Genomic DNA, 11147 nt, shown 5'->3' with positions numbered 1-11147 from the left:
TCACCGTGGGCTTCCCTGGATTTCTGCAGAGGAAACACGGCAGCAACATTTCCGATAATCAGTTTTCATCAGTAAATCATGCAATCCACCCAGTTTGTTGTGCTAAACACAGAGTTGCAGGGATGGAGGTCACCCGTGCAGGTGGAAGTCACCTGTGTGAGACAAATAAGATTCAATGATTGCTTAAAGCTTCTCCCTATAAGAAGGATTTACAAGAAAAGTTCTCTTCATCTCTCTTCACCACTTGAAAATGGCATCAAAAACTGAGCTGCTTAGAATAGTTGGAGAGATGGAAAAATAAAATTATTTGCAACAGCGTTTAACAGATTTTAATAACACAGAGGAAAAAAACCCCAACGTATGGGGTCAAATTCCTCTGCTGTGAAGCTCCTTTTAGGTTGATGATGTTTCAAGAGGGATAAATTTAGTGCAGAGAATACACGCAATTAAAACAGGGGCCCGGGGCTGCGTCCAGACGGATCGATGGCCTATTTGTTCCCTTCAGCCACCCAAATGACACCAAAATTGAGCTGCCAGAGACAGGCTGGTGACCCAATTCCATGTGGGAGTCACAGCCCAGCGTCACCCCGACACAGCTCCTGGGCCTCAGCAGCACAGGAGCTCCCTGTTCCTGATGCCAGTTGGGAAGCAAGAGGAGGATAAATTTTGGAAGACAGGGATACCCTCCAGGAGTGACCTCTTTCTACTTTATCGTGGTTAATTTGAATTCACAGAATCACAGAATGGTTTGGGTGGGAAGGGACCTGAAAGCCCATCCAGTCCCACCCATGCCGTGGGCAGGGACACCTCCCACTATCCCAGGTTTCTCCAAGCCCCGTCCAACCTGGCCTTGGACACTTCCAGGGATCCAGGGGCAGCCACAGCTTCTCTGGGCAACCTGTGCCAGGTCCTCCCCACCCTCCCAGGGAAGAATCTCTTCCCAGTATCTCAGAAGGGATCACTCCTTACTCTAAAGGAGTGAGAACACAGTGCTCTTAACAGCAATTAAGAAGTAATTAAGACATTACTCAGCCAGAGCGAAGAGCAGCGGAAGCTCTGAGCCTGGGCTCACATCCCAAGCCATCATATTTCCTCTTTCTGCTGAAATATTTGGTGCTAAATTTAAGAGTCTGAGGACTTGTTCTATTTGGTGGCATGGAAAAAGTTCTGAGAACCTCCCACTCCCCTCCACCCCCAAACAATCATTTTTTTTTGCTTGGGAAAAAAGGCAAGAAAATGAATATTCACCTACATTTACCTTAAGCCAAAAATGAAACCTTTGGATCTTGGAGGGAAAAAATACCCACAGAGGGGAGCTCGACAGAGCTCTGGAAAATGGTTTTGTGTGTAGAATCAATATTTGTTTGATAATGGAACCAGAAAAAACAACAGAGTTGGGACAGTACCTGAGGAAGGTCAGCAGAGAGAATAATATTAAAATATGCTCATTTTTTTCCCTTTTGCATCATTTTACCCTGAAGTTCTATCTAAATAACCTTGTTGATTCCCTTAAATCCTTATTTTTGCCCCTGTCCATTACACACACTAGCTATGAATAAACCAAAAGCCAAGGACAAAATATTTTCCCAAAGTTCTGTGATAACAAAATACAAATGTTGTTCCTCTTGTAGTGGTTATTGACATTATTGAACCACTTTTTCATGTGAGCACCATTTGATCCACTGTTTATGGACAGGCTTTCATTTTTTCCCTAATGTAATGCTCTTTGCCACATTTTAGGGTTTCCAGGCTGGATTCTGATCCCACAACTGTACTGACAGGCACCTGGTGGAACGAGGAGGACTGGGAGGAGAACAGAGTGGGCCTTGCTGAACTCTATTAATTAGTTTAGAGATCCACCACATGATGTTTGGGAGCACCCAGATGATGTTTCAGTGTTACCATTTTTTTTTTTTTTGCCTATTTTAGAAGTAAACCTTTTTTCCAGTTTACCCGAAAAGCCTCCACGCCCCTCAGCCCACTTCCCTTTCTGGGCAGGATCACAACCACAGCTATTCTGGGCAGCAGCAATGGAAAACCCCTGAAAATCCAAAGCTGCAACAGGGGGTTTTCTCAGCACCTCACAGGCCATGAAGACACCGAGAAGTAACTTCGTGCTGCAGTGAGGGGGGTGAACTCCCCAGAGCCCAGGCAGGATGGGGGTTTAATGTAACATCAGTGACTTCTCTCAAAAATCTGGGTTTAGTGAGAATTTGAACGAAATTACCTTGAGTAAATGCAACATCAATAAGAATAAATGAAAAGAATAAGGCTTTCTCTTTGCACACACTCCCTCCTCAGAGGAGCAAGCACTTCATGCCTCCTTCTAGTGATACCATGGATATTTAATCCATGGATTTCAGCTCGGTGTGGAGATCAGTCTCCACTTATGAGCTGCTCTCTTGGGCACCCACTCTGGTCCCACACACACCCCTCTGGATGTCTGTGCTTTTCTTGAAGTCCTGCTGGATGCAGGCTTTGGTTTCTCCTTGTGGAATAAACATGAGCAGGTGGCCATTTCCTGGGGTGTATTTGTTATATAAGGATATTCAATAAATCTGCCCCAAAGCCCTTTCAGTGCCATGGCTTTGCCTGTGAGCAGTGACCTGTCCCTGATGTTTAATGGCTGGGCTGGAGCAGTGCCTGGGCAGCAAAGGAAAGGGAGCTCTGCCCGTTTCCATTCCAAGCACCACCAGCACAAGTGTCCACATGGAATATTTTACAGCCCAATTTGCACCAACGTTGCATATGCAACAGGAACGTTTTCACTTTCTATTCCAAGAAAGCTTTGGGGCTTTTTTATGATTCAACTAACAGAAAAGAGGAACAAAATTTGTTAATTTAAAATATCAAGCTGAGATTTTCAGGAAATTGCTTTGCAATCCTGTTCCCTGTTCCGTTACATTCACAAATTCATCCATTTGAAACAAAGCACTAATACACTTTATGTACACAAAGCAAAAAATGAGAGTCTGGATTCTCTCTCGCTCTTCTTTGTTAACTTTTGTTGCCTCTCAAATTAGTAATTAATTATTGAAACACCAACTTTACACAGTTGAGCAACAGGCAGAGCAAGTGAATAAATGGTTCGTGTGCCTCACAAATTTGGCACTGGAAAGCAGAAGTGTGTGATCACAGATGGGAATGAGAACAAAAAATAGCAACACAGCAGATTAAGAAACTGAATTATTGCACAAAATTAGAAATTTTTTGAGGAAGATCAACGATCCCTAAATAGTCAGTCAGAACCCAGGGAAGCAAAGCCTTGGTGCTCCTATCCAGGGATGAGAGGCAGGGAAACACTTCCAGGGATCCAGGGGCAGCCACAGCTTCTCTGGGCAATCTGTGCTGGGGTCTCACCACCCTCACAGCCAAGAATTCCTTCCCTGTATCCCATCTAACCCTGCCCTCTGGCAGTGGGAAGCCATTCCCCTTTGTCCTGTCCCCAAGTCCCTCTCCAGCTCTCCTGGAGCCCCTTTAGGCCCTGGAAGGGGCTCTCAGGTCTCCCTGGAGCCTTCTCTTCTCCAGGTGACCCCCCCAGATCTTTGAGCCTGCATCCATCCCAGAGTTAACATTCCCACTGAGAGTTCCACAGAGTCCAGAGCCCACATTTCAATGTCACACAACTAGGGTTGTGTTTAGGAAAGATGCTGTCAGCACTTACCCTGGGGGAGGAGCAGCAGTGGTGAGACACAGGAACCCCCTGCAAGTCTCAGTCTTCTGGGGCTGGTTTTAAAGTCCCAGTTCCTCAGGCCCCCTGCAGTCACCCTTCCCCAAGGGAAGCTCCTCAACCCTTTGCTCACCTTCTCTGAGCACTTAAACATCAGCAAAAAAAGCCCCAGGAAAAGTTGGTGAGGTGCCAGATTGTTTCCAAGGAATTGCAATTTAAATATTGTAACAATAGCCACAAATGTTTTCCCTAAAGAGAGCCCCAAACAAGCATCCCAAGGAAAATAAAGCCCTGATGGACATGCTTACACAGGATTCCTAACACATTCTGTGCAAGCTCCAGTAATTCAGCTCCAGAGACAAATTTGCTCCAGTTTGCTCCACAGCATCAAATATTCCTCCAGACTTTTTGCCTTCCCTCAAGTGAAAGGGAATATCCACAACCCCTACATGGAACAGGAGGGAAGAAGGGAGGGGTTTGCCCCTCTTGGGATTCATAAGAGGCAACCAGGATGTCACATGTGGGAGTGGGAGGGTTTGTTGCCACCTGGGCACTCATTTCCCAAGCAACCACTGCCCCTCACAAGTGATTTACATTCCCAGCAGATTGATGGAGTTACCACAAATAAAATAACGCAAAAGAAAAGCAGGAAGGGATTAAATTGTGAGGATCTTCTCCTAAAGAGGAAGAAAATTAGGTTAATTACAATCAAACAGCTGAATCTTGGAAACCTTTATGTAAAGCAGGAGCAAAACAGAGAGGAAAAAATCAGTATTGCAATGTCATGTATAAACTTGAGGAGAGAGAGAAGGAACGCTGCTAAAAAGTAGATTTCAGCCCATTAAAAGCAGCTCAGTATTTTAAATTTTGGGTGAAAAAGGAAGCCACTCACACTTAGTTTCATGCCAAGTTGACAAGCAAATAGCATTTTCCTCTTTAAAAGAGAAATGAATGAAAAATACAGGTATTTAGTGTTTGAGATTTTTCTGATTATCTGATATTCCATTTTTTATAGTCCCAAAGGGAAGGGTTTGGCCTTCCAGATTTTGAGTCCTTCTAGATTTTAACCTGCAGAATAGAAGAACATCAACTGATGGAAAGTGTTGTCCTGCAAACCTGGCATCCTTTTTGTGGGAATTAATCCTTCTTTCAAAGAAAATGTGGATTTTGAGATTTAGTTGCAAAATGGTTGTAAAGCTCTGGAAATCCTGACCTGAAAGGTACTAAAGGAAACCACCACTAGATATCACCATTTGACTATTCAATAAATCTCAGAAAAATTGTTAATCTTGATCTGGAGTGTAAAAATCCCAATTATGCTCCAGGCAGATGAAGTCACCTCCTATAGGGGCTTAAATCCCACAACCTGGAGCAGGCTGGGAACAATATCCTGACTACAGGACTCAGTTAACTGGGGAGATTTAACTCAAGAGTCCAGCTTATTCCAAGGTCTGTGTCCCAGCACCTGGTGAATATTCCTCTGTGGGAACACAGAATGAGAACTGGATGTAAAGGTAAAAATTCCCTGCCAGTATTTCCCTTTCAATATCAGATTTTCTGGCACATGGATAAAAATCAGCACCAGGCAGAATCTGGCCTGTAAAATATGGCCCTGCTTTCCTTTGGAATGAAATCCAGCTGCTGCCCTTCAGAGGGCTGGAAAAGCACCTTTTCAGGGATTTTCTCTAAGGAAATTTAGTTCACTGAGGCATTTTTCCTGCTAGTGAAAACAGGCACAGTTCTAGTGCAGCTGATGGAGTTTTACTGGAGTTAAACTCAGAATGGGGCTCAGCATCTTTCAAATATAAATAAATCCAAGGCATATAATGGATTGCAACATGTCAATTAAAATAAAATGTAAATAAAAATAGTATTTGAGTGAGTAATAAATGGATTTGTCTCATCTTTCCTGAAACGACCAGATTTTGCTCCTAAAATGTACTCTGCAGTGACATATCAGATATCTTTCTTTCTGTGAGAAGTTAATTTGGAGAAGTTAAATTTTGGATTAAACCAGAGTCACAAATGTTGGGTGGAAAGAGCACATGGATGATATTTTCCCATGGACAAGACTACATAAAATCAGTACAAAAATACAGTCTGTGGTGCTTTACATTAACCAAGTGCATTTATCTACACCTTCACTGCGCTGTGAAAACACGGATCATTGTGCTGAACGGCCACATAAATTACTTAATTTTCCTCAAAACGCTGCCGTTGTGTTGTTTTCTTTTCATTCCAGCTAAAATTGTCCACATATTTGACAAAACTAATTAAAAAAACAAGCTCTGAACCCGACCCTGAGAAGGGATGGGATGGACAGAGCTTCCCAGTAACCTCAGGCTGTGCCAAACACTCATTTTTGATGTCCATGTTCTTCTCTGCTGCTCCATTTCTGCCACAGCAATGGAGCAGCAGATCCATCAGGGATTCTCCCACTGAAACAGCTGATGATGGTCTGTTGACTTTAACACCAAGGGCTGGCTCTGAGGGAACCAGCAGAGCAAAGTGGGGCTTCTCCAACGCATTTCTCAGCCCCGGGAAGGACAGAAAACAACCACGGCCTGGGTGGGCCTCAGGATTAACCTCCGACTTTCTCATTTCCTGAGGAAGAACCTTGTGCAATTAACGTCTTTCCAGACTTTGGTCTGAACTATAAACAGATCCCAGGGGGAACCAAAGGCAGCTCAAATGCCAGGGAGCACTTTTTTCTCCAGTTAGCTGCAAACCCCTGGGTTACTGGTGCCCTTTGGAATGTTTTCCCCCTCACCCTCAGTTAATTTATTCTCTCTCCCAAGGAAAACTTAGGAGTTCTGCCCACCCTGGACTGCTCTGGAGTTTAATGAAGTCATCTGGCCTCTTTCTAAGGACTCCTGACTTGATTTGGAATGCTGAGAAGGGCATTCATGAGGCACATGTGGAATTAGGGCAAGCCATAGTGAAGCAAGTCATCCTTTTCCTTGTCATCCTCTTGGAAAACAAGGACTAGATGTAGTATTAGAGTTAGTAGAAAATGGGAATTGTTGATCAGGCAATGATCAGTTAGGTCTTGGATGAGTCTGATTTTATGGAATTATTTTCTCAGTGGGAATTGTCTTTGCCTGTCATTTTACTCACGAGAGAGAAGTTCTTACTTTGGCCACCCAGATCACTTTTGCCTCAGGAGCAGCTTCTTCTCAATCCTGCCACCCAAACTCCAGCCATCCCTCTTTTCTTTCCTCCATCTGAAAATGCCCATCCTACCACAGTGATACCATGGCAAAGTCTGCCTCAGGGTGAAGGCTGTTTAAAAAATAACATGAAAAATTGGAAGTTGGGGTTTCAAGATGAGAGCAAGAGCAGGAATCAGATTTGAGAAGGCAGCTGAGGGAAATTAATTATTAAGGGTCCATATTCCTTTATTCTGCAAATTCCCATCCCTGTACAGACCAAAACAGGTCCAATTTTAACTCTAAGCCCCATCACACAGCTTCTATTACAGTAAATGCCACTAATTAATAAGTTATATTATTTGAATTAGAAGCTTCAAGGTGAATCCCTTGTGAATTCAGATCTTCTCAACGTTCTTCCAAGCCTATTGGTATTTTCTTTCAGCTCAGAGATGATTTTAAGAAACTCCCAACAAATAAAGATGCTGGATTAAAACAAACAAACAAAACCACAGGCAAAAAAACCCCAAAACACAACAACAAAAAACGTTCTTTACTAGAAAAAAACTTCTGCAGGGCAGGTAACAGTCCAATTCATTTCTCATTTTACAATGGTGACACAATGATTCATTTCCATACTTACAGAGAAGTAAGAGAAAGGGAAGAAAATGGGTTTGAAAGTAACAGGATTTCCATATCAAAATCTGCATTTAAATTTCCAAAGATGCAGGAACCTTGCACTACTGTTTCAGGAATGCTGCAGTCATTTTTGCTTGCTGATTTTGCCAAAAATTAAACATTTTTATGTGTTGATGAGGCACTTGAGGACATGGTGACCATGGTGGAGGTGCTGGGTTGATGGTTGGACTTGATCTTAGTGGTTGTTTCCAGCCTTGATGAATTTCTGATTCTATAGACACTATAAAAACATGATTAACTAGTATTTTAGAGAGAAATTAATTTCAAATCCTGTATTAGAAAAAAGAAACCAGTGCCTTCTACTTCCCCTACGGTTTAAGCCTTAAAACACTGATTTGAAAAAGTGTAGTGTGTAAATGTTCCCACTTCCCAAGCTCATCCCTGGAGTGAAATATTCGTACCCTAATGCCATCCATCCCTCCAGCCCAGCTCAGTCAGGATGGGAACTGCACCCTGCAGCTCCGTTTCACCCCCGCTGGGTTGGAGATCTGCAGGTTTGGGGTGCTGAACTCTGAGCTGTTCCTGTTGGGAGCGTTTCGCCCACTCAACAAAGCCAGCGAGTGCAGGAGGGCTCCTCTGGCCTTGGAGGCTTCTATGTTCTGCTCCTGGGAGATCTGGAAGCTTATCTGCTCCAGGCTGTTCCTCAGCCAGCTGCAAGTCAGGAGGTTTGTTACAGAGCCACACCTGGCCAGGCTTTCTTCAAAAAACTGCTTGTAGAGCTCTGCCACCTTGGCTTCCATGTACTTGTTGAGCGTGGAGTTGGAAAGAGGCTCCTCAGAGAGCACGATGCTCCTCTCTGCAGCTTCAGCTTCACCTTCATGCCCAGATAGGGATGTCACACTGGGCTTTTCGGGGTGCTCACAGGGAGGGGACTGGCCCAGGGGAATATCTATGGACAGCAGGACAGGGCCATCAGGAAGTTCATCACACACGTGGTCCAGGACACAGCCCGAGTCACACGTGTGTTCCCCCACATGGTCCCCCCCGATCTGCAGGTCGGGATAGTTCTGGTAAATGCTATTGCATGGCCAGGATCTGTACAAATCCAGCTGGTATAGGCTCTGGCCTCTCCTGGGGATGTGTAAAGCTGGGGATACAGGTCCTTTAACCTGCATTTCCTGATCTTTTGCAGGTTCCCTTTCTCTGGATCCCCAGCCAGGGCCACTCCTGGGTTCTGTTTTGCTGCTTCGAGCAGAGATCTCATCCCGCTTCTCACATCCATCACCAAAGCCTTTGATTTTTGGGATGTCTACAAGTTTCTGCCTCCAGATTCCCTCTTTAGCCTTTTGGGATGCAGGGGATTTCTGAGGCTTATCTTGATGACAGCTTTCTTTATAGATGAGCCTCATTAAGATGCCTTCTGCCAACATGAGGACAAGTGGGAGTAACAGCCTGATCACCAGAGTTCCATGGAGCCCTGGGACTGAAAGACAGGCAGAGAATAATAATAATAATAATAATAATAATAATAATAATAATAATAATAATAATAATAATAATAATAATATATTTAATAAATATTGTGATTTTTCTCTTTATTTTTTCTCGAGAGCATTTATTTTTAGCAAACATTAAACTACATGCTTTTCCTCTTTTCACTTTTTTACCATGCCCACAAAAGTCATTCTGAAGATAAAGGGAAGGCATTAAACAGCTTTTCATCTGTAACATCCATTCTGTTTCCAGGTCTCTCCTGCATCATGGCTACTTGAGACACTTAGTACTTATAAGCTGTAAAAATCAGCAAATTCATCTTACTTGTCTGTGTCACCATCATCAGTTGCAAATCAGTGTTTTCCATTGAAAGACAACAATTTCTAAGAGCTAAAGAAGTGACACAGGAAGGATATAAAGAGCTGAATTAGCTCTTTATATTTGCAGGTTGTTTCTGACTTGAGCCCTCCTGTGATGTACCAAGGAGCTTCAAAAGATGCTGAGAGGTCTACAAGTATAATAAAAATGCACCCAAAATGCAGCTCACAGAGCTGCTGGACAGAGGTGTGTAGAGTCCCTCTTAGTGATGAATTTAAAAGACACAGTTAATTTGTCTTCCTCGATAGTGAAGTGATAAGCAGTGAAAAGTGTCTCAAAATAATCTACATTTAATGATTCCTTATCATTCCTTTTCAATCCACTTACTGTTAAAATCAATGGGAACCTTCACTTTTAAAGTCAGATCTGAACTCACCAAGGAGAAGATCATCACCACTCCCCTTGTGGAGGGATGGGAAAGATGAACACAAGAAAATCATTCTATCCTTCAAATATCTTTTGAATCTCTGCATAATTCAAGTACATTCACACCCCCATAGTGTGCTCATGGTTTGAAATGGTGTTTTTTTCTTTTGGGGGGTTGTTTTACTGGCACGAGTCTCTCCCTGGAGCTGAAGGGAACCCTGGAATTTTGAGGCCAAAGCAGACAGCAAAGGCAGCACACTTGGCTACATCAGCATCACTGGTTATCTATTGTATCATTTACATATGCAAAAAGCTGGACAACACATTCTGAAGCACTTCAGGCACTTAGGAAACCATTTTCCAAAAAGAGGAGAATACTTGGCAATTTAAATCTTGCTGAAGGTCACTGGAATTTGGAATGCTGTGTTCCTCATAGGATGTGTAACCAGGTCCTTACCCTGGTCTGTAAGACCTCGAGGTACCCAGCTCCTTCCCTGCTAATAAATTTTGGTTTATTGCTTTGAAAATGCTCATGTAGAGCTGAAATAGGGTAATTTTAACAAAACTGCTCTGTTTCAAATGAAATAAGTGGCTCCTGCCCTCTGGGACAAAGCATAAGGGAAAAAGCAAGGCACAAAAAGCCCAACTTACCAAGCCCAGCAGGGTCTGAGGTGATTTCCCCGAGCCCAGAGCTGTCCCACTCCAGCTGCTGGGGGAGGACAGACTCTTACATACTCCTCCTCCACTGCTCTCTGTGAGCAAAGAGCCTGACACACACATGATGTGCTTCCCCATTTTTTGTTCCTTGTAAAAACAGAAGCGATCCCAGCGGGAAAGGGCGCGGGGTTTGAACACAAAGGGAGGCCCAGCCTCAAAGAGGATGTTGGAAACTGGGCTGAGAGATTTCCGACCGCGGTGTGATGCCAGTGAGCTGAGACTGCCGTAATAGGGCACAGGGAGGGATCAGAGGGGCTGTGCTGGTCGAAAGTGGAACCAAATTCCACCAGACGTGTCCATTGACACGTTGAGTTGAGCGATGCTCCACCACCCAGCTGACTTACCGTGCTATTCACTCCACTTCCCCTTCAGAGACACAGCTAAATTTAGACTCTTGTGACGTCCTGCTGATGGGAAAGAATTTGACAACTTCATGTCATCAAGATTTTGATGAAATACGCCATGTTTATAACACACAAATATGAGAATCTGTGAAAGCAACAGCCATGGGACAGCTGTGGACAATCATGTCGCTCTTCGACCAAACCCACTTTTTCTGGGCTCAGAAATTGCCGCTGGCTCAATGGCACATCTGAGGTTCCTCCATGGGGGTTTTAGTGCGTCCTTTTCAAGCTGAAGCTGAGGTCAAGCACTGAGCCATCTCACTGCTCAGCACAACATCCAGTCCATACACAGTCTGCACAGTTTTCTGTTGATGCCTTTTCTAAATTTCC

The 11147-nt window shown here is 43.8% G+C and overlaps 1 protein-coding gene across 1 annotated transcript; it reads right to left on the bottom strand.

Annotated features, from left to right (window-relative positions):
* Positions 1-7798: 7798 nt before the first annotated feature.
* LOC113990290 (TLR adapter interacting with SLC15A4 on the lysosome-like) lies at positions 7799-10776 on the bottom strand. Its single transcript, XM_039382725.1, has 2 exons — positions 10758-10776; positions 7799-8941 (listed from the first exon to the last, which is right to left on the bottom strand). Exon 2 carries the CDS (start codon positions 8886-8888, stop codon positions 7953-7955), a length of 936 nt encoding a protein of 311 aa, XP_039238659.1. The 5' UTR covers positions 8889-8941; positions 10758-10776; the 3' UTR covers positions 7799-7952.
* Positions 10777-11147: the final 371 nt, after the last annotated feature.

Source organism: Pipra filicauda, unplaced genomic scaffold (genome assembly GCF_003945595.2).
Source record: "Pipra filicauda isolate LSUMZ 115617 unplaced genomic scaffold, ASM394559v2 scaffold281_size1565311_pilon, whole genome shotgun sequence".
NCBI lineage: Eukaryota > Metazoa > Chordata > Aves > Passeriformes > Pipridae > Pipra > Pipra filicauda.
The sequence above is the reverse complement of the archived record's forward strand: the minus strand, read 5'-3'. Positions and strand labels throughout refer to the sequence as shown.